Source organism: Ahaetulla prasina, chromosome 1 (assembly GCF_028640845.1).
Source record: "Ahaetulla prasina isolate Xishuangbanna chromosome 1, ASM2864084v1, whole genome shotgun sequence".
NCBI lineage: Eukaryota > Metazoa > Chordata > Lepidosauria > Squamata > Colubridae > Ahaetulla > Ahaetulla prasina.
In genome coordinates, this window is record NC_080539.1 from 91,807,758 (window position 1) to 91,830,592 (window position 22,835).

The 22,835-nt window shown below is 39.4% G+C and overlaps 1 protein-coding gene across 1 annotated transcript; it reads left to right on the top strand.

Moving 5' to 3' along the window:
• Window positions 1–6,022: 6,022 nt before the first annotated feature.
• On the top strand, window positions 6,023–20,845 carry LOC131190844 (solute carrier family 22 member 2-like). Its single transcript, XM_058168292.1, has 11 exons — window positions 6,023–6,439; window positions 7,469–7,572; window positions 9,715–9,869; window positions 10,835–11,003; window positions 13,067–13,181; window positions 14,138–14,244; window positions 15,647–15,861; window positions 17,022–17,130; window positions 17,994–18,106; window positions 18,964–19,063; window positions 20,482–20,845. The coding sequence occupies exons 1-11, from the start codon at window positions 6,023–6,025 to the stop codon at window positions 20,546–20,548; spliced, it is 1,671 nt and encodes a 556-aa protein (XP_058024275.1). The 3' UTR covers window positions 20,549–20,845.
• The last annotated feature ends 1,990 nt before the right edge of the window (window positions 20,846–22,835 follow it).

Here is a 22,835-nt window from a genome sequence, read left to right on the forward strand (position 1 = left end):
AATAAAAATTCTATTCTATTCTATTCATTCTATTCTATTTTTTTGGATTTTCACTTGGACATGGTTTGATATCTATATATTTTCTTTCATTTTAATGATGTTTTAGAACTCCATTTTATTATTTAACCTGATATCATTCATACACTTTAATAAATACAATCATCTGAGCCAATACAACATATGAGATTTTTATTCCAGGTGCCAACAATAGTTGAAAATACGATTGTAAACCCCATTTTTAAATCTAGACAAAAATGAATAAATATGATTAGTAAGCTTTTTTTAAAAAAAATCGTGAAAAAGGATTTGTTTTCTCTGGTGGGAGCACAAATGAATTTGGAAAAAGAAACCAGATAGTTTTAAACCAAAGTTTTCATTCAGGCGTAATTGGCATGCTGTACACAGTAGCTGTTGAGAATAAGTGGTGCATATACTTAAAAGTAGCTGGATGATTGAAAACAGTTCACCGGGCTCTGAAAATAAGAGGCAACGCTATGAAATAGCAAATAGAAACAAGCATAGTAGAAGCAAAATATCACAGGTAATGTTCACTGCTTTACGACACAAAAAGCTACTTCAGAAAGTAATTGAATGCTTGCTTTGCATTTAAGATTACTTGAGAAGAGAACATTCTAATTACATTCAGGTAGTGGCAAACAATCCTTCTTGGCCAGCTTGCCTGACTCTTAGCTACTAAGACAAAAGTCTCCCAAGAAGTTTATAGATGCTTTTGCATAACATGTTGGACGAGAGTTCAAGAGACTAATTGGTAGCGATGAATTCACGGGCCACAGCCCTAGAATGAAGAGTGGTAAAGGCTGAAGTTGTGTCAAATGTTTTTTTTTTTTTAAAAAGGAGTGGGTGGGGAGGAAGGACTGTTGATACCCCACCCCCAAAAGAAAGATAATTCAAAGGATGAGAAAAAGCTTACATCTATGTCCACCTTGTTTGCCAAAATTTGACAACTTAATTGCCATGTCTGATAGAGTCCATACCAGAGGTGGGCTTCAGCAGGTTCTGACCAGTTTCTGGAAAACCAGTAGCGGAAATTTGGAGTAGTTTGGAGAACCGGTAGTAAAAATTCTGACTGACCCCACCCCCATCTATTCTCTGCCTCCCAAGTCCCAGCTGATTGGGAGGAAATGGGGATTTTGCAGTAACCTTCCCCTGGATTGGGGACCTCACTCCAATCCTAAGAGGTCTGTAAGGGGCATGCATAAGAGCACCAGCATGCCTACCGTCCCTGTCCTAATATTCCCTTTAATTGTATTCATTTTATGTATTCAATTCATGCTTATATATATTATCTAATATGTACTCGACAAGATAGATAGATAGATAGATAGATAGATAGATAGATAGATAGATAGATAGATAGATAGATAGATAGATAGATAGATAGATAGAAGAATGATAGATTTTTAACACTCACTTCAAGCCTAAATATTCAGGTTTTAGTATTTCTCAAAAAGTTCAAAGTTCCTTCAGTGGCAGCAGGGAAAGCAAGTATGATTTTACACTAAGCATGGGGTTTTCTATTGTCTAGTTTTTTGTTCATTAAGAAAGTGAAGGAAAGAAATATAATGCTCCAAAGCTGGTAGACCGTAAGGAATGAGACATGAGCAGGATCTGAGGCACCAGTGGCTCTATGATGCAGTTGTAGTAGCTGTTCAGGAGGCCAAGGCAAACCAAGCATCATAACATCTATTATATAGAGCATGTAATTATTATTATTTGACCATGTAACTAAGGAAAAGTAGGAAAACCAATGGGCCACTTGGTAAAAGTCCTACAATATGTGGTAGCACATGGTACTCCTGTATCCTGTGATCACAGAGGATACCCTGCAACCTATCAACACCTGTCAGTAGCACCTCCCACTTGTGAGCCCAGCAACTCATACAAAAGATAAATAGTCATAATGATAGGCAGCCATTGACAGCCTTCCTCATTCATGTTAACAAATCTTCTTTGTTCTGGTTGAAAACCATCTTTACACCATGACATTACTTCAGATTTTAATTAAGAAGGAATACTTCATTTTATTAAGTCAGAATATCTTTATTCATCTTTATATTGGATGACCCTGGGAATTAATATTTTTAGGATAATATGTTAAACCTTCTGACACTTTTTCCATACCATGCAATATTTTATCGTTCATGAGATCCTCTCTATTCAATGTTTTCCTAAGGGAAAAAGTCTTTTGCAACTCTTCCTCACAGACCTCTATCGACACAACTTCGATTATTTTGATTTGTCAAGTTTCGTATCTTTTCCAGAAGCCCCAAAGGTGTTTTTCAAAAGGCAGCTGGATTTTCTTGACCTGAATGTTTGAGAATCTCCATAGACAAATTATAAATTGAAGCTACCATAACGTTTGGCTGTGCAAAATCCACCAGCTGCTAATGCCCCCTTATTCTATTCCAGTCCTTCTTGTCCTTCATTTCCTTCTGCAACAGTTACCATTACAAATCCAGCAATTCATAACCTCCGAAATGGAGCAACGTCTGCTTGTCTTGTTTAATGCTAACGTTGCAGAGTATACAGTTGTGCTTTTCAGGCATGTAACACATCCTGCCCAAACCGTGAGATTATGTTCTTTTATAGACTGATGGGTTACTAATTATAAAAGTAGAAATGCACCCAAGAAAGCAGATTTAATGGAAAGCAATTTGAGAGCAATGGCGTCCCTTGGATTCAGAGATTGACATATTTTTAAAAAGGAAGTGAAGAGATATATGAATTCTATAGAGATTCTCAAGCAAGTCAAGGTGCTTTTTCAGGAGGCAAGTGGACTTTCTTGTTTTTTTTTTCTTTGAAGACATTTTGCTTCTCATCCAAGAAGCTTCTTCAGCTCTGACAGGATAGTGGGGAATGGAAGGATTTATATTCCTTGCAGACAGCTGGTCATTTGCATCCTTTTAGAAGGTCGTTGAAGCACTTGGAGGTTTATCTGTGTCCTCAGGGTCACCTGAGTAGCGCTCCTAGTTCCTGTAGTCTGCATTTTCCCCCCTTTGGAAATCCATTCCTACTTCCACACCATTCAAAGGGTCTTCATCGCAAATTGTATAGCTAAAAGTCTGTAGAGATTCTCAGTCATTCAGGTCACGGTTGTCCCAAAGGTGTTTTTTCAGGACGCAACTGGACTTTCTTGTTTGGTTTTTTTGAAGACATTTTGCTTTTCATCCAAGAAGCTTCTTCAGCTCTGACAGGATAGTGGGGAATAGAAGGATTTAATCCTTCTATTCCCTTCCATTCCCACTATTCTTCCATTCCCCGCTATCCTGTCAGAGCTAAAGAAGAATAGAATAGAATAGAATAGAACAGAACAGAACAGAACAGAACAGAACAGAATAGAATAGAATAGAATAGAATAGAATTTTTTATTGGCCAAGTGTGATTGGACACACAAGGAATTTGTCTTGGTGCATATGCTCTCAGTGTACATAAAAGAAAAGATACCTTCATCAAGGTACAACATTTACAACACAAATGATGGTCAATATATCAATATAAATCGTAAGGATTACCAGCAACAAAGTTACAGTCATACAGTCATAAGTGGAAGGAGATGGGTGATGGGAACGATGAGAAGATTAATAGTAGTGCAGATTTAGTAAATAGTTTGACAGTGTTGAGGGAGTTATTTGTTTAGCAGACTGATGGCCTTCGGAAAAAAACTGTTCTTGTGTCTAGTTGTTCTGGTGTGCAGTGCTCTGTAGCGTCGTTTTGAGGCTTTTTTTTTAAAGCTTCTTGGATGAGAAGCAAAACATCTTCAAAGAAAAACCCCCAAAAAAGTCCAGTTGCCTCCTGAAAAGTACCTTTGGGACAGATATATAAATATATAAATTGTTGCTCTCTGGTCTTTTTTCACTTGCTTGTGGCTTTGGTTGCTGCATTTTTATTAAAATTACAAGAGGAAACATTTTGTGAGATGATAACATTTTGTGAGATGACATCCCTACAGAATAGAACAACAAATAACAAAAGGACAAATTTTGTTTTTATTGGAATACATGACCAGTCCACATACTTTCCATTTGCTAGGCATTTTTTTCTCACTAGGAAAATAAGTCCTCAGGTCATCATAGTTCATTCTCTTAAAGGGACAGATATAGATACACCTGAATAGGATGTTGTTTAAACCTTGCTTTTAATATAAAAGATTCCCAAAGCAATTTGATGGTTTAAAGAAAAGAGAAAACATAAATGTAAATACTGATCTCTGTGTGTCAGTTTTCTGTATACTTTAATGCTGAGGCATTTGTCTTCCTTAATGTTTACCGCACAGGTCAGGAAAGTGAGACAATTCCTCTTAAAATCTTCCTGTGTGAATTTAACGTACCTGTACACAGTATTGATGTGCTTGGTGAAGGCTACTACTCCCCACTCTTCATTCAAAAGCAATGCCCTATTTCTAACCATCTTCATTTCCAAGATGGTAACCTGGCATTCCTGGCAACCTGATATTCATCTTTATCTCTATTCCCTTGGAGGTAGAGATGCTTTTGCTGCTTCTGTCAGGGTCAGAGTTCATGGAAAGAGGCTCAGCGGGCGAGGCTATGGGGCCTGATTCTGGTTTATGGCCCATACAGTCCCTGTTCTTTTGTCCTCTTTCTCCCATAAAGACCGATATGCCTTCCGTGTGAAAGGGGTTGACCTTGGGCATTGCCTGCTTGTGAGCACAGAAGATAATTATCACCAGAATAACTGTTAGTCTCATTCTATTATTTGTTCATGCTAAACAGTATTAATAAGTGAGTTGGAAGGGTCCCTGGAGCAGGGGTGAAATGTTACTGGTTTGCTCTGCTTCAGGCGAACTGGTAGCAGTGGCAGCACATGGTTCAGTGAACTGGTAGCGGCGGACATTGTTACTTCCTGGTTTTAATCAGGAAGTAACCTATTTTTGGCCCTCTGCACATGTGCAGAAGGCTTTGCGCATGTGCAGAAGGTCCAAAATTGGATGTGAAGATGGCGCGCGTGCAGCGCGTGGACTTCCAAACCAATAGGGAAGGTAAGTAGATTTCACCCCTGCCTTGGAGGTCATCTAGTCCAATCACCTGCTCGTGCAGGAGACCTGTACTAGGGATTCGAACCGCCAAATTGCCGACCTTTCTGATCAACAAGCTCAGTGTCTTAGTCACTGAGCCACCTAGTCAGGCTCCATAATGGGGGTTTGTTTATTGCTCAGCATGTTATTTTTATTCAACAGAATATGTACCATTCTTTAGCCTGATGTGTGAAGCCAGTCCGTATTGCTTACATGGACTGCAGTAGTTTTTCAATGTTTCAGCGAAGGGTTTTTTCTTAGCAGAGGTATCCACATCTATAGAAGAAGGAGAGCTGGCATTGCATTGGTGTGATACAGATAGACCTCTAAGTAACTGCCTTACTTAGTGATCATCTGCATTTATGATAATGGTGAAAAAGTAACTTTGCAGCCGGTCCTCACATATATGGATGTTACAGGTCTAAAAAGCCAAGAAAAGCTGAAGTAAAGTCATAAGGACAGCTGTGTTGTCACTTAATGACCACCTTGCTTAATGACTGAATTGCTGGTCCCAGTTATGATTGCTAAACAAAAACTCCCTGTGCTACTTTCTTCTTTTTCCACCTCCACCTTCCTTTGTGGATGACTCAGTTTCTTAGTCAACCAAGACTGGGGTATTTTTTGTACAAACCTGGAAGATTCACAAGATCTTGTGCATTCCTGAAGATCTTTGTATTATATATGCTGATGGTTGGAGGGAAGACTGTGCCAGACAGTTAATAGTGGAGTATTAAATTTAACAATAAATCACCCAACGTGTAGGACGTGAGCCTGCAAGTGTAATGTGAATTAGCAGATTAGAAATGAAGTCTTCAATGCATGGTTTGTCAATGTGCAAAGTAAATTAATGGCTTTCCTGTGACTTTTGGTCTGGTCACACTTTGTTAATTTAAGCAATTTTACTGCCTACAAAATGTTGAGAGATGCATGTGAGGCTGTCACTTTGGGTGACCTGATCCTGGTGCAAGAATGCCAACCTTAGATGATATTCTAGAGCACATTGGAGAGTTTGATTTGTATCAGAAAAGAGCATTTTTTGTCCTGTGTTTGCTCTCTGCTGCCTTCACACCCATCTATGTTGGTATCGTTTTCTTAGGTTTTACTCCTGAGCATCGTTGCCGGACAGCTGGGCTTCCTGAATTAACAGCCAGATGTGGCTGGAGCCTTGAAGAGGAGTTGAATCATACCTTTCCAAAGAAAGAAACTCACGGAGATGCTTTCATTAGTCAGTGCCAGAGATACAATGTGGATTGGAATGTATCTGGGCTCAACTGCACAAATCCAATCAATTTTTTCACTGCAAACAGCAACATCAGCCATGTTCCTGTTGTTGCATGCCAAGATGGTTGGCTTTATGATTTTCGTGGATCATCCATTGTGACTGAGGTAAGATCCCTGCAATAATCATAAATTGCTTGCTACAGTAGGTAATAAAGCTAATGTAAAGAGCTACACCTCTGCTAAGCCCTTTTGGCCAATGCAACTGAGATGGAAACCAGGGGCGGGTTTCAAAATTCGTTGCTACTGGTACACTTGTAGGCGTGCGTGCGCAACGCTTCTGCGCATGTGCAGAAGCGTCCAGCTGCTGCCACTACTGGTTCACCCAATCCGGGGCGAACCGGTAGCAACCCACCACTGATGGACACCAAGGGCTCTTCTCTTCTCCAGATGTTATTGCCTCTTGAAGTTATTTTATTTTATTTATTTATTTATAATTGAACAGACAGATCAATTATATGAAAGAGCTGACAAGCTCTCTGCCAAGGTAGATCTACTAATTATTTCCATATTATCTTTTGGACATTGAACATTGTACTATTCATCTGAGTTCAAGGTTAACAATCACCTTAGAAAAGGTGGTAAAATCAGGCACATGATGACCCCCCTTACAACCACAATTTCAGGATCAATTATGGCTGTAAATCAAGGGCTACCTGTAATTAATAAAATATATTTTGATTGGCCCATGGGGTTGACTTTTGATGCACCCTGTATAAATGTTCTAAAGAGATACTTTTAAAAAGCCCTTGGATATTCAAGGGGAAATAGAGGGATTCAGAAAAGACAAATATCAGCGAGGGAGACAAAAGACACGAGACAATAATAATTGCCTTGAAAGAATTTGGAATTAAATGACGAAGATTCAGACATTGTCCTGTTTAGAGGAGACTCACTGATCATCACAGGACAACTTAGACATGCTGCTGTAGTTTTAATTTATGAGAGTTATGTCTTAATTTTAATGTTTATATGTTATAGTTAAATGCTGTGAACATTATTTTCAGCAAAAAAGGTGGGGGGGAGAAAGATATTTTTTCTTATTATATCTTAAATTTAAAGAGAAAGTTATTTTTTTGTGAAATATTTGAAACATTTTGATGTACTTTCTCTAACCAGCATGCTTCATCTTTTCAGTTTAACCTGGTGTGCAACGACGCCTGGAAACTGGATCTATTTCAGTCATGTGTGAATGTGGGCTTTTTTCTTGGTTGCGTAAGCATCGGTTACCTGGCAGACAAGTGAGTAAGATTTTCCATGTTGAATTGTAGTGTTTACCGTTTCTCTGTTACAAAGAAAAGGGTAAGCTGCAGAGACATTCTTTAGAACAAAGTTGCCTTCTGTTGGAAAATTAACACTTGGAACGAAATGTTGTATTATGTATGTATGTATGTATGTATTTATTTTATTTGTCAAACACAACAGTATATATAAGTATAAGCATAAAATAACCATATGAATTGGATACAGTCAAAGGGAACATTAGGACAGGAACGGTAGGCAGGCTGATGCTCTTATGCACGCCCCTTACAGACCTCTTAGGAATGGGGTGAGGTCAACAGTAGATAGTCTTTGGTTAAAGCTTTGGGGATTTTGGGAAGAGACCACAGAGTCAGGCAGTGCATTCCAGGCATTAAAAACTCTGTTACTGAAGTCATATTTTCTACAATCAAGATTGGAGGGATTCACATTAAGTTTAAATCTATTGTATGCTCGTGTATTGTTGCGATTGAAGCTGAAGTAGTCTTCGGCAGGAAGGACATTGTAGCAGATGATTTTATGAATTATACTCAGATCATGCCAAAGGCAGTGGAGTTCTAAATTTTCTAAACCCAGGATTTCAAGTCTGGTGGCATAAAGTATTTTGTTGTGAACAGCGGAGTGGAGAACTCTTCTTGTAAAATATTTCTGGACACGCTCAATTGTATTAATGTCCGAAATGAGGTGTGGATTCCAGACAGGCGAACTGTATTCGAGAATTGGTCTAGCAAATGTTTTGTATGCTCTGGTTAGTAGAGTAATCTTTCTGGAGAAGAAATTCTTTCTGGAGAAGTATTCAGCAGGTGAGAGTATTTGTTCTCACAGTTGGCCCTTAGCTGCCCTTTGATTAGGTCCAATGAGATTCAATGCACTCTAATGTGACTGCTAAGAGAATGTCCATCCAGTCAACAGGAAATTAAGTTTCCTGTGGCATTTTCCCCTGGTTTATGACCAATTAGACCAGGGGTCTCCAACCTAACCAACTTTAAGCCTAGAGGACTTCAACTCCCAGAATGTCCCAGCCAGCAAAACTGGCTGGGGCATTCTGGGAGTTGAAGTCCTCCAGGCTTAAAGTTGGCAAGGTTGGAGACCCCTGAATTAGACTTTAGTTTGGCTAATAAATTTTATTTAGCCAGTTTAGTATAGTAGATAAGGCCTCAAGATAGAAACTGAGAGAGTGTTTGTTCTCATCCTTGGGCCCAAAGCCAGCAGGATGACCTTGAGCCAGTCCTTTTCTTTCAGCTATAGGAAGGAAGCAATGGCTAATCACTTCTGAAAATCTTGCCAAGAAAACTGCAGGGACTTGTCTTTCTGGTTACTAGGAGTCAACATGGACTTGAAGGCAAAAGAAAAAAAAATATTTGCAGGCTATCATAATCTCCAAGGGCAACTGGAGATTAGTAACTACACCATAACAATCATTCAGTAATAAATGTAAACATTCACGGTAAACAATAAAAAATATTAAATTACAATAAATGAAGTAATCCAATCCAACTGCGTAATTTTTTAAACATTTTGGAGATGGACAGCCTGTGCAGACTTATGAACAGATGTTTTAAGAAGACCTGAAGAAGGGACGTGGGAATGCCACCTACTGCATTGCAGTACCTCAAGTCTGAACATAGATGGCCTTTGTTCTCTCAGTCTTTCCAACATCACAACACTTTGGAGAAAGAGGACTGTTTTAAATTAATGAATAGCAATAGCAATAGCAATAGCAATAGCAATAGCACTTAGACTTACATACCACTTCATAGTGCTTTTACATCCTTCTCCAAGCAGTTTACAGAGCCAGCATATTGCCCCCAACAATCTGGGTCCTCATTTTACTGACCTTGGAAGGATGGAAGGCTGAGTCAACCTTGAGCCAGTGAGATTTGAACTGCCAAACTGCAGCTAGCAGTCAGCTGAAGTAGCCTGCAATGCTGCACTCTAACCACTGTGCCAACTGAGCTCTTGGGTTTGTTTTTTTAAAAAATGAGTTCTTTAAAAAAGAATGAGCTTTTTTAACAAATAGTCTAGAGTTTCATTGGCAAATAATTCCATGTCTTCAATAACATGTTCATCTCCCTTCTGCTTTTCAAGTACATAACAATGACTATAGTGTTTTTTCTTTCTAGGTTTGGCCGAAAACGGTGCTTACTAATTACCATCCTAATAAATTCTATCTCTGGTGTTCTTGTGGCTGTTGTCCCTAGTTACACATGGGTAGTGGTTTTTCGCTTGATACAAGGATTGGTCAGCAAAGGAGGCTGGTTAACAGGATATATCTTGAGTAAGAGTGTTGATAGTTTAAATATTCAGTTGATACTGCACAATATACTATTGTACATTAAGCATGCTCCTGATCCTACTCTTATACACTGATTAATTAAAATAAAATAATTACTATTTCTATCTAACAACACTGGCTAACCTTTCATTTATTGAATTAAAAGTTGTTGTATAGGTTTTTTCGTTATTTCAGAATGTCTCAGTAGTAACTTTTGCTAATACGGAAAGCTGCTTATTCACTGTTCCTAGAAGTTGCTTTGTACAATTAATAAAGGATATGTGAGATGTAGGAATATTTGCAGGGAGAAGTCAAAGCAAGGTGTTGGCCACAACTGTGCAATCTGAGCCCTACCCTTCTTTAAAGTGTTTTGTGACATACATTAAAAAGAAGTGGTGCTCAGGTCATACAATTGCGGCCAACATCTTGATTCTCTTGTAGACAGCTTTGGTGGAATGCAGAGGTGGGTTTCAGCAGGTTCTGACCAGTTCTGGAGAACCGGTAGCAGAAATTTTGAGTAGTTCGGAGAACCGGTAGTAACAATTCTGACTGGCCCCACGCCCCATCTATTCTCTGCCTCCCAAGTCCCAGCTGATCGGAAGGAAATGGGGATTTTGCAGTAACCTTCCCCTGCCATGCCCACCAAGCCACGCCCACAGAACCGGTAGTAAAAAAATTTGAAACCCACCACTGGTGGGATGGTGTGCACATTTTAATCTTGGGAAGGTTCATAAAATTCCGGAAGTATACTGAATATTTTTGATGGTGTTATCGAAAGGTATGCTTCACCATTTTATAAAAACTGAATTTTGAATGATGAATAGTATCTCATACATTAAAAAATGGAAACTTTCCTAATTGAGCACTACATGTATAAGATTAAAACTGAGTTCCGTTGCGATGATGATGATGATGACAATGATAATGATGATACAGTACTATGTTTAATTTCCTCTGCCCTTTCAAAGTTGCAGAGTTTGTGGGTCTGAACTACAGAAGAACAGTTGGTATTGTTTATCAAGTGGCCTTCACTGTTGGACTCCTCATACTTGCTGCTCTTGCTTATGGAATTCCTCACTGGAGATGGCTTCAACTTGCTGTCACATTGCCAAATTTCTTCTTTTTGCTCTATTATTGGTAAGTAAGGCAGCCCTTCTAATTAAAACAGAAAACAACAAGAAGAATGCAAATAAAATATTGTAACCAAGAAGAACCTTTGGGGTGAGGGGTTCTTAAATTGGGACCTTACTAGATACTTTTATTTTTCCAGGAAAAATGCACTTGTTGCCAGCTTTGCCTTGACTGTATCACCCAAATTTAACATTCCAAGATATTAATCTGGGGAGGTGTGTAATACTTTGGATTCAGAACGTGAAGGGCAATGAATGTAGCAGTTGTCTTTAAAACAGCTGTGTTTTTGCTTGCAGTCATTTGATAGCTACAGAGGGCAGCTGCATGATCCTATGAAAAGTCATGGTAGTTTAGAGTGGCAGATAGGTGCTTTGTTCACGGTTCTCTGCACTCCAAAGTATATTTTGTCAATTATTTCCAAGTTAGTATATTTTAATTAGGAAAGGTCACTGAAGATTGGCAATATTAATCCGTGCAAATATTTTAGAAAAGGACTGTTGTGTTGTAAGAGTTGATTTTGAGCTGGCTTTTCATTTGTGGAAGTTTTATGTCCTTCCCTAGGTAACATCTTCAGTGCTACGATGTTGGGGAAGTGAGATTTGCTGCTTATTGTGGAAACTGCTTATATGGGAGTGGATAGCTGCATTTTATTGCTTTCTATGTGATTGCTGAGCCACTTTTGTTATACTGATGTGGGGCCACCTAGTGTAGTGTCTTCTCATGCAACTATTAAACAACACCCAGATAAGCAGCAGATGTTATTGCGTGCACATTACAAGAACCAAATAATATATCAATCACAGCAGCACTCAACTGCATAGCTCACCCAATCACATACAATCCTGGTAAGACAGACCACTATACATTCCCCAGATAACCAACAAATCCATTTCTCCAAAATGAGATATGTCAGGATCCAAGAAACAAGAAGGACATGCAGTGATTCTTCTAAGCAGATATCTTTATTGTTCCACACCTATAGACAGAATCTTACCAAACTAAAGCAAAATACTCCCTATATGAAGCTTATACTTCGGGTACTATTAGGGAGGGGCTTCTTCGCCCTCTTTCTCTCACACAAACTAACTGAACTAAGTTGGTAATTACTCCTCTGAAATGCATTTCCTCCAGACTGCGTTCCATGAAAGATATGACCTTGGTGGGTCAAACCAGTGGTGGGATTCAAATTTTTTTACTACAGGTTCTGTGGACGTGGCTTGATGGACGTGGCTTGGTGGGCGTGGCAGGGAAAGGATACTGTAAAATCTCCATTCCCTCCCCACTCCAGGAGAAGGTTACTGCAAAATCCCCATTTCTTCCCAATCAGCTGGGACTCAAGAGGCAGAGAATAGATGGGGGTGGGGCCAGTCAGAGGTGGTATTTACCGGTTCTCCGAACTACTCAAAATTTCCACTATTGGTTCTCCAGAACTGGTCAGAACCTGCTGAATACCACCTCTGGGTCAAACTCAAACAACTCCTGACACTCCAACCCTGATTAACATATAGGTAGTCCTTGACTTATGACCATAATTGGGCTCAGAACTTCCATTGTTAAGGGAGACAGTTGTTCAATGAGTCATGGCCACTTTTACCATCATTTTGTGTTATGGTTTGTAAGCAAATCCCCATAGTTGTTTAGTGAAACACCTGGTTGTCAAATAAATCCAATTATTGACTTTGTTTGGTGGAAGCCAGCTGGGAAGGACACAAATGGTGATCATGTGACCTCAGGACACTGCAACCATTGTAAATGCATGTCAGAAGGGTTCAGATTCTGATCACATGACCATGGGGACTCCCTGATAGTTGTAAGTCACTTTTTTCATCGCTTTGAACAGAGTTTAAACAGATAGTTATAACTCAAGGACTACCTGTGTATTCTCTATCATCACAAGATTCATCATGTTACAGAAAGGGAACTTGGACCAGATACTGCACATTTGCTACAAAGAAGCTGAATCTTGTTTCCAAAGTTAGGTTTCAGTCAACCCAAGACAAGTCCTACGTCATCCTGATTTTGTGTTACCATCAAATGTTGTTACATAGATACTGTACACTGCTTTACAGGTGTCTTCCAGAATCCCCAAGATGGTTGATAGCCCAGCAGGAAAATGACAAAGCCCTGAAAATTATTAAATGTATTGCCAAGGGGAACCAAAAGAAGCTGCCACCATCCATGGAGGTAATCAGACCTTTCTCCTTGCAAAGCTATCCCAGGAGTGGTATGCTTTGCAGATAATATTCCGAAATATGAATTTAGCATCTCACTTGGTAAGCCAGGATTTGGGACAGAACTTGTAATTTTCAAAGTACTCTTTGAAGACATATTGCCTCAGTTCACCCACTGTGTCTTGTGAGTAGATATTGCTGTAGATTATTTAGAGCTTCTTGAATGGAGAATGCAGTATACATATAATAGCAAATAAATAAGAAGCTCAACAAGTTAGTAACTCCAAAGCAAAAGTTATCCCAACAGAATTGTTTCCATGTGGACATCACCATGAACAGCATGGAAAGAGCAAAATAATAACAACAACAAGAAGAACCTTGGTTAAGTAAGACATTTGCACAAGGAAATAATTGTAGAAGGAAGATGGCGGAAGATTATTTTCCTCCCTAGGTTTATAAGAAGTCTCTGATTTCTCCTACTCAGATCAGTACAAATCCATTCATGAGGTCCAATGGCTTTTGGAAAATGCATCTTTGGACAGATTTGGATGTTGTGGTGAGGAGAAGATGAGAAAGTCACCTCATTTATTGGAACTTTGGAACTTTACTCTAATTGCTTATTAGAACTTTACTCTAATTGCTTATTAGAACTTTACTCTAATTGCTTATTGGAACTTTACTCTAATTGCTCTCAGTCAGGAAATGAACATGGAGAACAGACACACGCTTGAGATACAAAATAGGACACATTCCAGGGGTGAAATGTTCCCGGTTCAGAGTCACATTTCCTTTCTTTATAGCTGACTTTATAGCTTTATAGCTTTGTAGCTGACTACTGTGTTTTCCATGTATTTTTTTTTTACTTTAAAAAATTGAAAAGTTAAGTCCTCCCACCAGAATCCAATACCATGATTTCAACTACCTCCAACATTGAAAATTTGTGTTTGGGTTGTTGTTTTTTTGTCCTAGAAACTTCAGCCTGAGGAAGAAATAAGCGATAAGCCTAATCCTTCCTTTATAGACCTGGTGAGAACACCACAGATAAGGAAACATACATTAATCTTAATGTACACTTGGTAAGAAAAGTTCAGTTTTTTTAAAAAAATGTCCAAAGACATCTCCATGTAACTGACTAGCTCAACGGGAGGCTGTAGAAATAGTAAGAATGGCAATAGGAGACCAGAAGAGATAGCATTGAAATCAAAGATAGAATCAATCAGAAATGTCAGTGGTTTTCTTTTTTCATTAAACTTTAATTAAACAACTTATTTAATTTAATTAACTGTTACTTGTTTAGCTTTTGACTGTGGAATGGGAAAGGTTAGCCTTTATTACTTGAGTAGAATGTCTTTCTTCATGAAAGCAATCCATTTTCTCTCACATCCACAATACCTACACTTAAAAAAGCTCTTTAGTTACTTGATTGGATTTGCACACTGTGGTAAACAGTGGTGGGCTGCTGCCGGTTCGGACCAGTTCAGGTGAGCAGGTAGTTCCGACGATCAACTGGCCCCTCCCACCCACTCCTGCTCTATTCTGTCCTATATTTCCTTAATAATAATAACAACAACAACAATAATAATAACAACAACAACAATAACAACAAAAGAATTGGAAGGGACCTTGGAGGCCTTCCAACCCTCTGCCCAGGCAGGAAACCCTATACCATCTCAGACAGATGGTTATCCAACATTTTCTTAAAAATTTCCTTCTTTCTGGCTCACTGATTTTTGTGCCTCTGCTATTCTACTTAAGGGCTGCCTTAGAAGGTAAGCAGCTGAGCTTCAAATTGCTGTATTTTGAATGCTGTGAGCAAGTGCATTAGGCGCATGGACGCGCAAAACCTGCATGCACACAAGAAGCCTGTATGTGCGTGCAAAGCACGTGCTCACAGAACCAGTTGTTAAACTGGTTGCAGCCCACCACTGGTGGTAAGCCATTGTTTGGTCAGCTGCAGTTCAGTGATTCATCTCAGTTAACAAATTTAATATTCTAGGCCAGGATTGGCCTGTGAACTTCAACTTCCAGAATTCCCCAGCCAGTCAGCTAGCCACTCTCAATTCTGGGAGTTGAACTCCGAAAGTCTTAAAATTGCCAAGGTTGGATACCCCTGTTTTACGTCACAAAATGTGCTTTACAAATCACAGTGCTTAGGTTCACCCATGCTATGCCAAAATGAAACAAACCACATTTATGGCTGGTTACAAACCACATTATGGCTTGTGAAGCAAGCCTGCTTTTATAATGCAATGTGTCCTGGCATTAATGTTGATAGGTAGCCCTCAAAGGTACACTTTATATGCATTAATTCTCAAGTTCTTTGGCATTAAGTTATATTCAGGTTTAATTTCAAACTGTCTTCCAGCTTTAGAAAATGGTGTGAGGCAATACAGTACAGGACGTTCTGGGTGAATAACTCTTTGCAAAAACAAAGCCAACAACAACCTTGGCTTCATCTAGTTCTACTTCTTTGCCTAGGTTTACCAGCGCTGTAGTGTATCAGGGCCTCATCATGCATTTGGGAATTGGTGGAGGTGACATTTACCTGGACTTTTTCTATTCTGCTCTTGTGGAATTCCCTGCTGCCATCATACTCATAGTCACAGTTGACCGCATAGGCCGCCGTTCTCCCTGGGCTGTGGCAAATTTTATGACAGGAATCTCCTGTCTCATTACTGCCTTAGTTCCTGAAGGTGAGTGTTGTAGTGATACATTGTATATGCCCCTTTTCTCTCTAATCTAGGGGTCAACAACAGTGACCTTCGAGTTCAGTTGAGTTCTGACATCCACAAGTCCCAGGCAGCATGACTAGTGGTGAGAAATGAAAGGAGAAGCAGTCCCAAGGCAACTAGATGCTATTCTTTGCAACTTTTTTCCTACCAAAATATAACATATAGAGCTTGTACTATTTTTTTTATTTAATTTTGTCATAAAAGTATACATAAACATTGTCATAAGTAAAAGAAACATATCATGAAAATATATATATCTTAAATTGTTTAATTTTAAATTTTAAATTTTCTCTCTGGTTTTAATTGGGGTTTTTAGATTCTTAATTCTTAATTATTTCGGCCATACTGTATAATAAGTTTTTTAATTGTATTTTAATTGTATATTGTTCTTTTTTATCCTGGCTGTACACCGCCCTGAGTCCTTCGGGAGAAGGGCGGTTTATAAATCCAATAAATAATAATAATAATAATATATTTGTTTTCTGAGGTTTTCACGGGTGTTTGTATATAGGTCTTTGGTTGTTCGGGTTTTCTCCCGTGTAAAATTGGAAGGGAGAAAACCCGAACAACCAAACACCTATATATATATGTATATATATATACATATATATATATGTATATATATATGTATATATATATGTATATATATAGGTCTTTGGTTGCTCGGGTTTTCTCCCGTGTAAAATTGGAAGTGTCTTGGCGACGTTTCGACGAAGTCTCATTCATCATCTTCAGGCTTCAGCTTCGTGCTTCTGGGAGCAATGTGTGATCGCAGCTGTTTCTTCCTTTTAACTGCTAGTGGGGGTTTGAACTGATTGGGTGGGAGCTTGGCTGTGCTCTGATTGGATGGGGGTTTTTCTGTGCTCTGATTGGCTGGGGGTGTGTCCTGTGTTGGTGGGGGCTTGGTTGTGCTCAGTCTAGTCTGTGCTGCAGGGGGATTTGAGCTGGTGAGCTGCATAGCTGTTGTTTGGCTTATTCCCTGATGCAAATCATGTTGAGTAGTTATTGCTTGTCGAACAAACTAGATTTCCTAATTAAGTATGAACTTCTCTACCACTTTTGCATCCCCCACTTATAAAAAAAGTATAAAACCAAAATTATTTTTTTCAATATTTCCTCAGATCTCTATTGGCTAAAAATGACTGCAGCTTGCTTTGGCAGGCTGGGTATTACAATGTGCTATGAAATGGTCTGCTTAGTCAATGCAGAGCTCTACCCAACCTTCCTCAGGTGAGTGACTCCTCTTCTATTATCCTGGGTTGGGATGACCTTTGATGGACCTTTCTGGATTGGATTGGGCTGAATTAAGGAGGAAGTTCCTGGCAGTTAGAACAATTAATCAGTGGAACAACTTACTGTACCTGCAGAAGTTGTGGGTGCTCCATCATTGGAGGTTTTCAAGAAGAGACTAGACATTTATCTAGAATAGTATACGGCCAGGATGGCGAACCTATGGCACACATGCTGGAAATGGCACACAGAACCATCTCTCTGAGCATGCCAACCGTTGCCCATTGCTCTAACGGGTTCCGGTGTGCACAGGCGAAGCAGTCAGAAAACCGGAAACTGGAGGACTAGGTGACCGCGCGCTTGTGCATGCTGGAAACAGGAAGCTCAGCTTCCCAGCACACACATGCACGCCGGGGAACTGCTCTTCTTGTTTCCAGCGCTCCCCCGCCCATGTGCACTCATGTTTTGGCACTCGGTGCCAAAAAGGTTCACCAACACTTGTATAGAGTTTCCTGCTTGAGCAGGAGGTTGAACTAGAAGGCCCCCAAGATCCGTTCCATCTCTGTTAGTCTTTTATTCTTGCTCAAATAGCTTTTGATATTCAAAGCCAACTTGTGATGCATGCACATTTCCATCTGGTTCCACCAAGCTCATGAACGTTTTTCTCAATGCTTTTGGTCTCAAAAGCTAAGGGGAATGGTGCTACCAGAGAAAGCTTAATTGGTTCTCCAGGCAAAATGAAGAAACTGGCTTGAGAAAGATGGTTGATTTAAAAAATAATCATCATATTGTTTAGGGATCCTTTCAAGATGCTACTGATAAAGATAAGGGTTTTTTTCCTGTGATTTTTTTCTTTTTTAAAGGAATCTGGGGGTCCTTGTCTGCTCTTCCATGAGTGATATTGGGGGGATCATAACTCCGTTCATTGTCTATAGGCTGGCAAATATTTGGCACGAGCTTCCGCTTATTGTCTTCGGTAAGAATGCCCTTTTGTTCTTTTGAGTGATTGAGAATAAGGGCACCATTGTTGTTCTGTCATAGCAAGTTTCATATTTCTTCCTGTATCTCAGAAGTATCCTGGCAGAACAGCACAGCCTTGGGGGATTTCTGGTCAAGCTCTTAAAAAAAATATCTCTAAATCTCAGGGTCAAGGCAGTGGAATTTTATTTATTCTTGTTCTATTAAGCAATTCCGTTTAATCAATGATTTACTGCATGGCATTAGTGATATCTAGGGAGGAAGAATTACATGGACAGGAATTATGAGAAAAGACAAGGGGGGTGGGGTTGGAATGACCTATCACCTGATAGCCCTGAATTCTGGCATAATGACAAGTCACAACAGTGAAAAGGCCAATTTTAAAATCAGTTTCTCCCCTTATGAATCAGACAATCTGGCAAATGAGGAGGACAGCCCTTGGTTATTCTTTTTTTTAAAAAAAAACCACTTGATGTCATTGTTTAAAAGATCCCATCAGTGGCCAAACCAACCACTCCCTGTAGGCTTATTTTAAAAGGAAGGCTTTTTTTTCACTGCAAAAGAAAAAAGCCCGGATTATGGATACCTGCCTATCCAAGTTCCTACTTTCTTCATATTTGTCTGGAAATTCTTTCCTTCATACAATTTTGTGGTGATATTTAAAGGATACATTTGATCCATAGTCTGATTGTTGTTTTAGTATACCTAAAGGCTTGGTGGAGAAAAATAATAATCAATGCATTTTGGGAGTGTGTTTTTTTTAACAAATAAATGACTGAAAGAGCATGGTTGGTATGCCACCTCCATGGCAGGGGTCACAACATGGTTCCTTTTGTTTCTTCTCTGTTCCTGAAGCTGTCATTGGCCTTGTGGATGGCGGTCTGGTGTTGCTCTTACCTGAAACCAAAGGGAAAACTTTACCTGAGACTATTGATGATGCTGAAAATCTGCACAGGTATGGGCACGTGCCATTTCTTAAAGAGGAATATTTTCTATTCAGAATCAGAAAACAAGGTTGCATGGTGATGCAGGCTGAATGTTCCTCTCACTCACCTTCCCTAACATCCAAAAAAACCAGAGTCTTAGGAGACAAACTTTGTGAAGACTCAACCATTGGTTTGGTTCAGAGGTGGCTTTCAGCAGGTTCTGACCAGTTCTGGAAAACCAATAGCAGAAATTTTGAGTAGTTCGGTAGTAAAAATTCTGACTGGCCCCGCCCCCATCTATTTTCTGCCTCCCAAATCCCAGCTGATCAGGAGGAAATGGGGATTTTTGCAGTAACCTTCCCCTGGATTGGGAAGGGAATGGAAATTTTACAGTATCCTTCCCCTGGAGTGGGGTGGGAATGAAGATTTTACAGTATCCTTCCCCTGCCATGCCCACCAAGCCACGCCCACCAAGCCATGCCACACTCACCAAGCCACACCCACAGAACCAGTAGTAAAAAAATTTGAAACCTAGTACTGGTTTGGTTGATCAGTTTTTGATAAAACTGGCCAGCTTCCTAGGATAAAACATTCTAGTAATTTTAAAAACAATTTCTTGGATCATTCTCTCCCTAAAGTGGGCCAGAAAGCAAAGAGCTTCAATTAATCAGGGAAATCCACCAACCATTTCCAAAAAATTATCTGTGAACAGCCCAGCTCTCCACAAAGCTTAAAAAACAATTTCCCAAGAGTTCCATGTTTACCTTTTTCCATCTCTGAAAAACTTTCAGCCTTACATAGAAAAAAAAAAGCACTTATGGGCTCTCATCCAGGTCCTTGAATTAGCCTAAAGCCTTGTGCTGCCTGACTGTCCTAGCAGATAATATTGGATGTCCATAACATTTTCTTTAGCATCCTAAGACACCCACACAGTGTCTTTACTACCGGTTCTCCAAACTACTCAAAATTTCTGCTACTGGTTCTCCAGAACTGGTCAGAACTGCTGAAACCCATTCTCTGCGCCACCAAACTGAAGCAGCATGGGGAACTCTCAGGAAGTTTCCTTGAGGCAGATGTCCTATTAGGGTCCCAATCTGAAGCCCACATCTGCCCTCTTTGACAACCTACAGCAGCAAATTCATATTTCCTGTAGTGTTCTATGATCTGGCTGACATTGAGACAGCTTGGTAAATTTAAAATAGTCCTTCTTTTTTCAGTTATTAGTATGAAAGACTGAATAAAGTCAGGATCATGCAAGTCATACAGAGTATAAAGTATTTCTTCCAAAAAAAATTCAGCTAGTACAGAACCACTATTCTTTTTCTTTCAAGAATAAATTGGCCAAATATGTTATTATAAAATACTTAAGAATTTGGATGAAATGGCTGTGGTTATCAGTTTGATTTATTTTATCTGTTCCCATTCATCTCTTGGTTCCTTTACATAGACCAGGGAGGCCCAAGGAAAAAATGATTTATCTTCATGTGCAGAACTCAGATGTGTCCATTTACTGAAGAACAACTGTGTTCCCCACAAATTTCCATGGATGCATAAGGAAAGAAAAGCAAAAATGTGGATACAAACATAACTCTTCATGAGGGTTCTGAAGTCTTTAAACATTCGATGTCCTCTGCTTTTTGTGTGCAGCTATGACTCTGATACATTCCAGAGAATTCTGTGGTCCTGGCAAACATTTTAAAGTCTTCCCCAGGGTGGTCCCCTTTGGTTATGTAATCTGTCTTGAATTTCTCAAATTGAAGAAACCAGGCTAGGGACAGTGCCTATATATGCACCATTGAGTCTAATAGAGATACTTTTGTGTAATGTAACATAAAATATGGCAGAGAAATTGACATTGCCTGAAAACTTGATTTCAATCTGTTCCTATTTTTTTCCCTTAAATTTTGTTCTGTTTCATTTATCAGCTGATGCTTTCTGTTTCTCTCACACAAATGTATATGCATTTTCATGAACATTTCTTCAAATATACAATGCTATTAACAGTGCTCCTAATATACAGATCTCTGTGAGAACTTTTCAGAAGGAACCAGCATTCTGGGCCAGGGATCTCCCTTGGCTTAGGAGAGATGAACTAGAGGACACTAACCAAATAGAAAACACATAGTCTCAAAACATCCACCAGAGTTTCATTTTATTCTGCTTATGTATAGGCAGTCTTCATTTAGCAATCAAAATTGGGACTGGCAACTCAATCATTCAGCAAAACAATCACCAAATAAAACTGCAGCAGTGCTTATGATCTTACTTCAAATTTCTTTTGCTTTACAAGATCATAAATGCAAGGATCAGCCATAAAGTTACTTTTTCATCACCATCATAACTGCAAACAGTTGTTCAACAAGGCAGTTGCTAAACAAGAAGTACTTGCAATTAATCATGTGATCCTCTGTCCATTAAACATTATCATTTGATAACAGCTTTTGGAAGCACCCAGAGAAGGGCAATACTCAAGATTTCAGGAGCAATCTGGTGCTCAGGATCATTAACCTAAATCCATCCTGTGAGTGGATGGCCAGTTTTGCAACCCACATACCTATCTAAGACTGGCAAAACCAAGTATTTATAACCATTTTTGAGAGAGAGGAAACAATTTAGTATACATTTGAAAATATGCTTAACCATTGTTTCAAAAAGACAAGGAAAAAGGAGACACTAGAAAAAGTGCTGAGAAAAGCAACAAAGATGATTAGGGGATTGGAAGCTAAAACATATAAAGAACAGCTGCTGAAACTGGGTATATCTAGTTTAATGAAAAGAAGGACTAGGGGTGACATGATAGCAGTATTCCAATATCTCAGGGGCTGCCACAAAGAAGTGGGAGTCAAACTATTCTTCAAAGCACCAAAGTTTAGAACAAAAAGCAATGGGTGGAAACTAACCAAGGAGAGAAGCAACTAAGGAGAAATTTCCTGACAGTTAGAACAATTAATCAGTGGAACAACTTGCCTCCAGAAGTTGTGAATGCTCCAACGCTGGAAGTTTTTAAGAAGACATTGGATAATTATCTTTCAGATAATTTCTCTGAAATGGTATAGGGTTTCTTCCCTGAGCAGGGGGTTGGTTTAGAAGACCTCCAAAGTCCTTTCCAAATTTTTTATTCTGTTAAATTAGAGATATAGCAGAAGACCTGTCGCCCCTCATGTAATTAAGGTGACCTTGACCAAATTACTCTCCATCCTATTCTGGCTCTTAATTTCTCTTCTCCAAGTGTCAAATACCTGCATTGATTCATTCTTTTCTTCCTACCTCTGGCTACAACCTGACAAAATTGAGAATTTGGAAGATTATGTAAAAATCACACAAAACCTTTTTCTAGAGCCCAATTTCATATCCGTAGATACACACACACACACACACACACCACTGCCTGCAATATATGCAGTCTTCCATTCTTTTCCCCTCCCGCTTTTGGAGATGATTTGGGGGAAGGGGTTCTCTCAGTAAAACTGGACACTAAGATAGAAGTGTTACATAAATGAGATGCTGGGGGAGATGCACCAAGAGGGATCCAATTGCTTTCTCCTACTGTGAAGATCTATAAACATAAGCATGTTTATATTGTGCAGAGAGCAGGTTATAGTGAACAGGGCAGTTTCAAATTTTTTTACTACCAGTTCTGTGGGCGTGGCTTGGTGGGTGTGACATGGCGTGGCTTGGTGGGCGTGGCTTGGTGGGCATGGCAGGGGAAAGATACTGTAAAATCTCCATTCCCACCCCAATCTAGGGAAAGGTTACTGCAAAATTCCCATTTCCTCCCAATCAGCTGGGACTTGGGAGGCA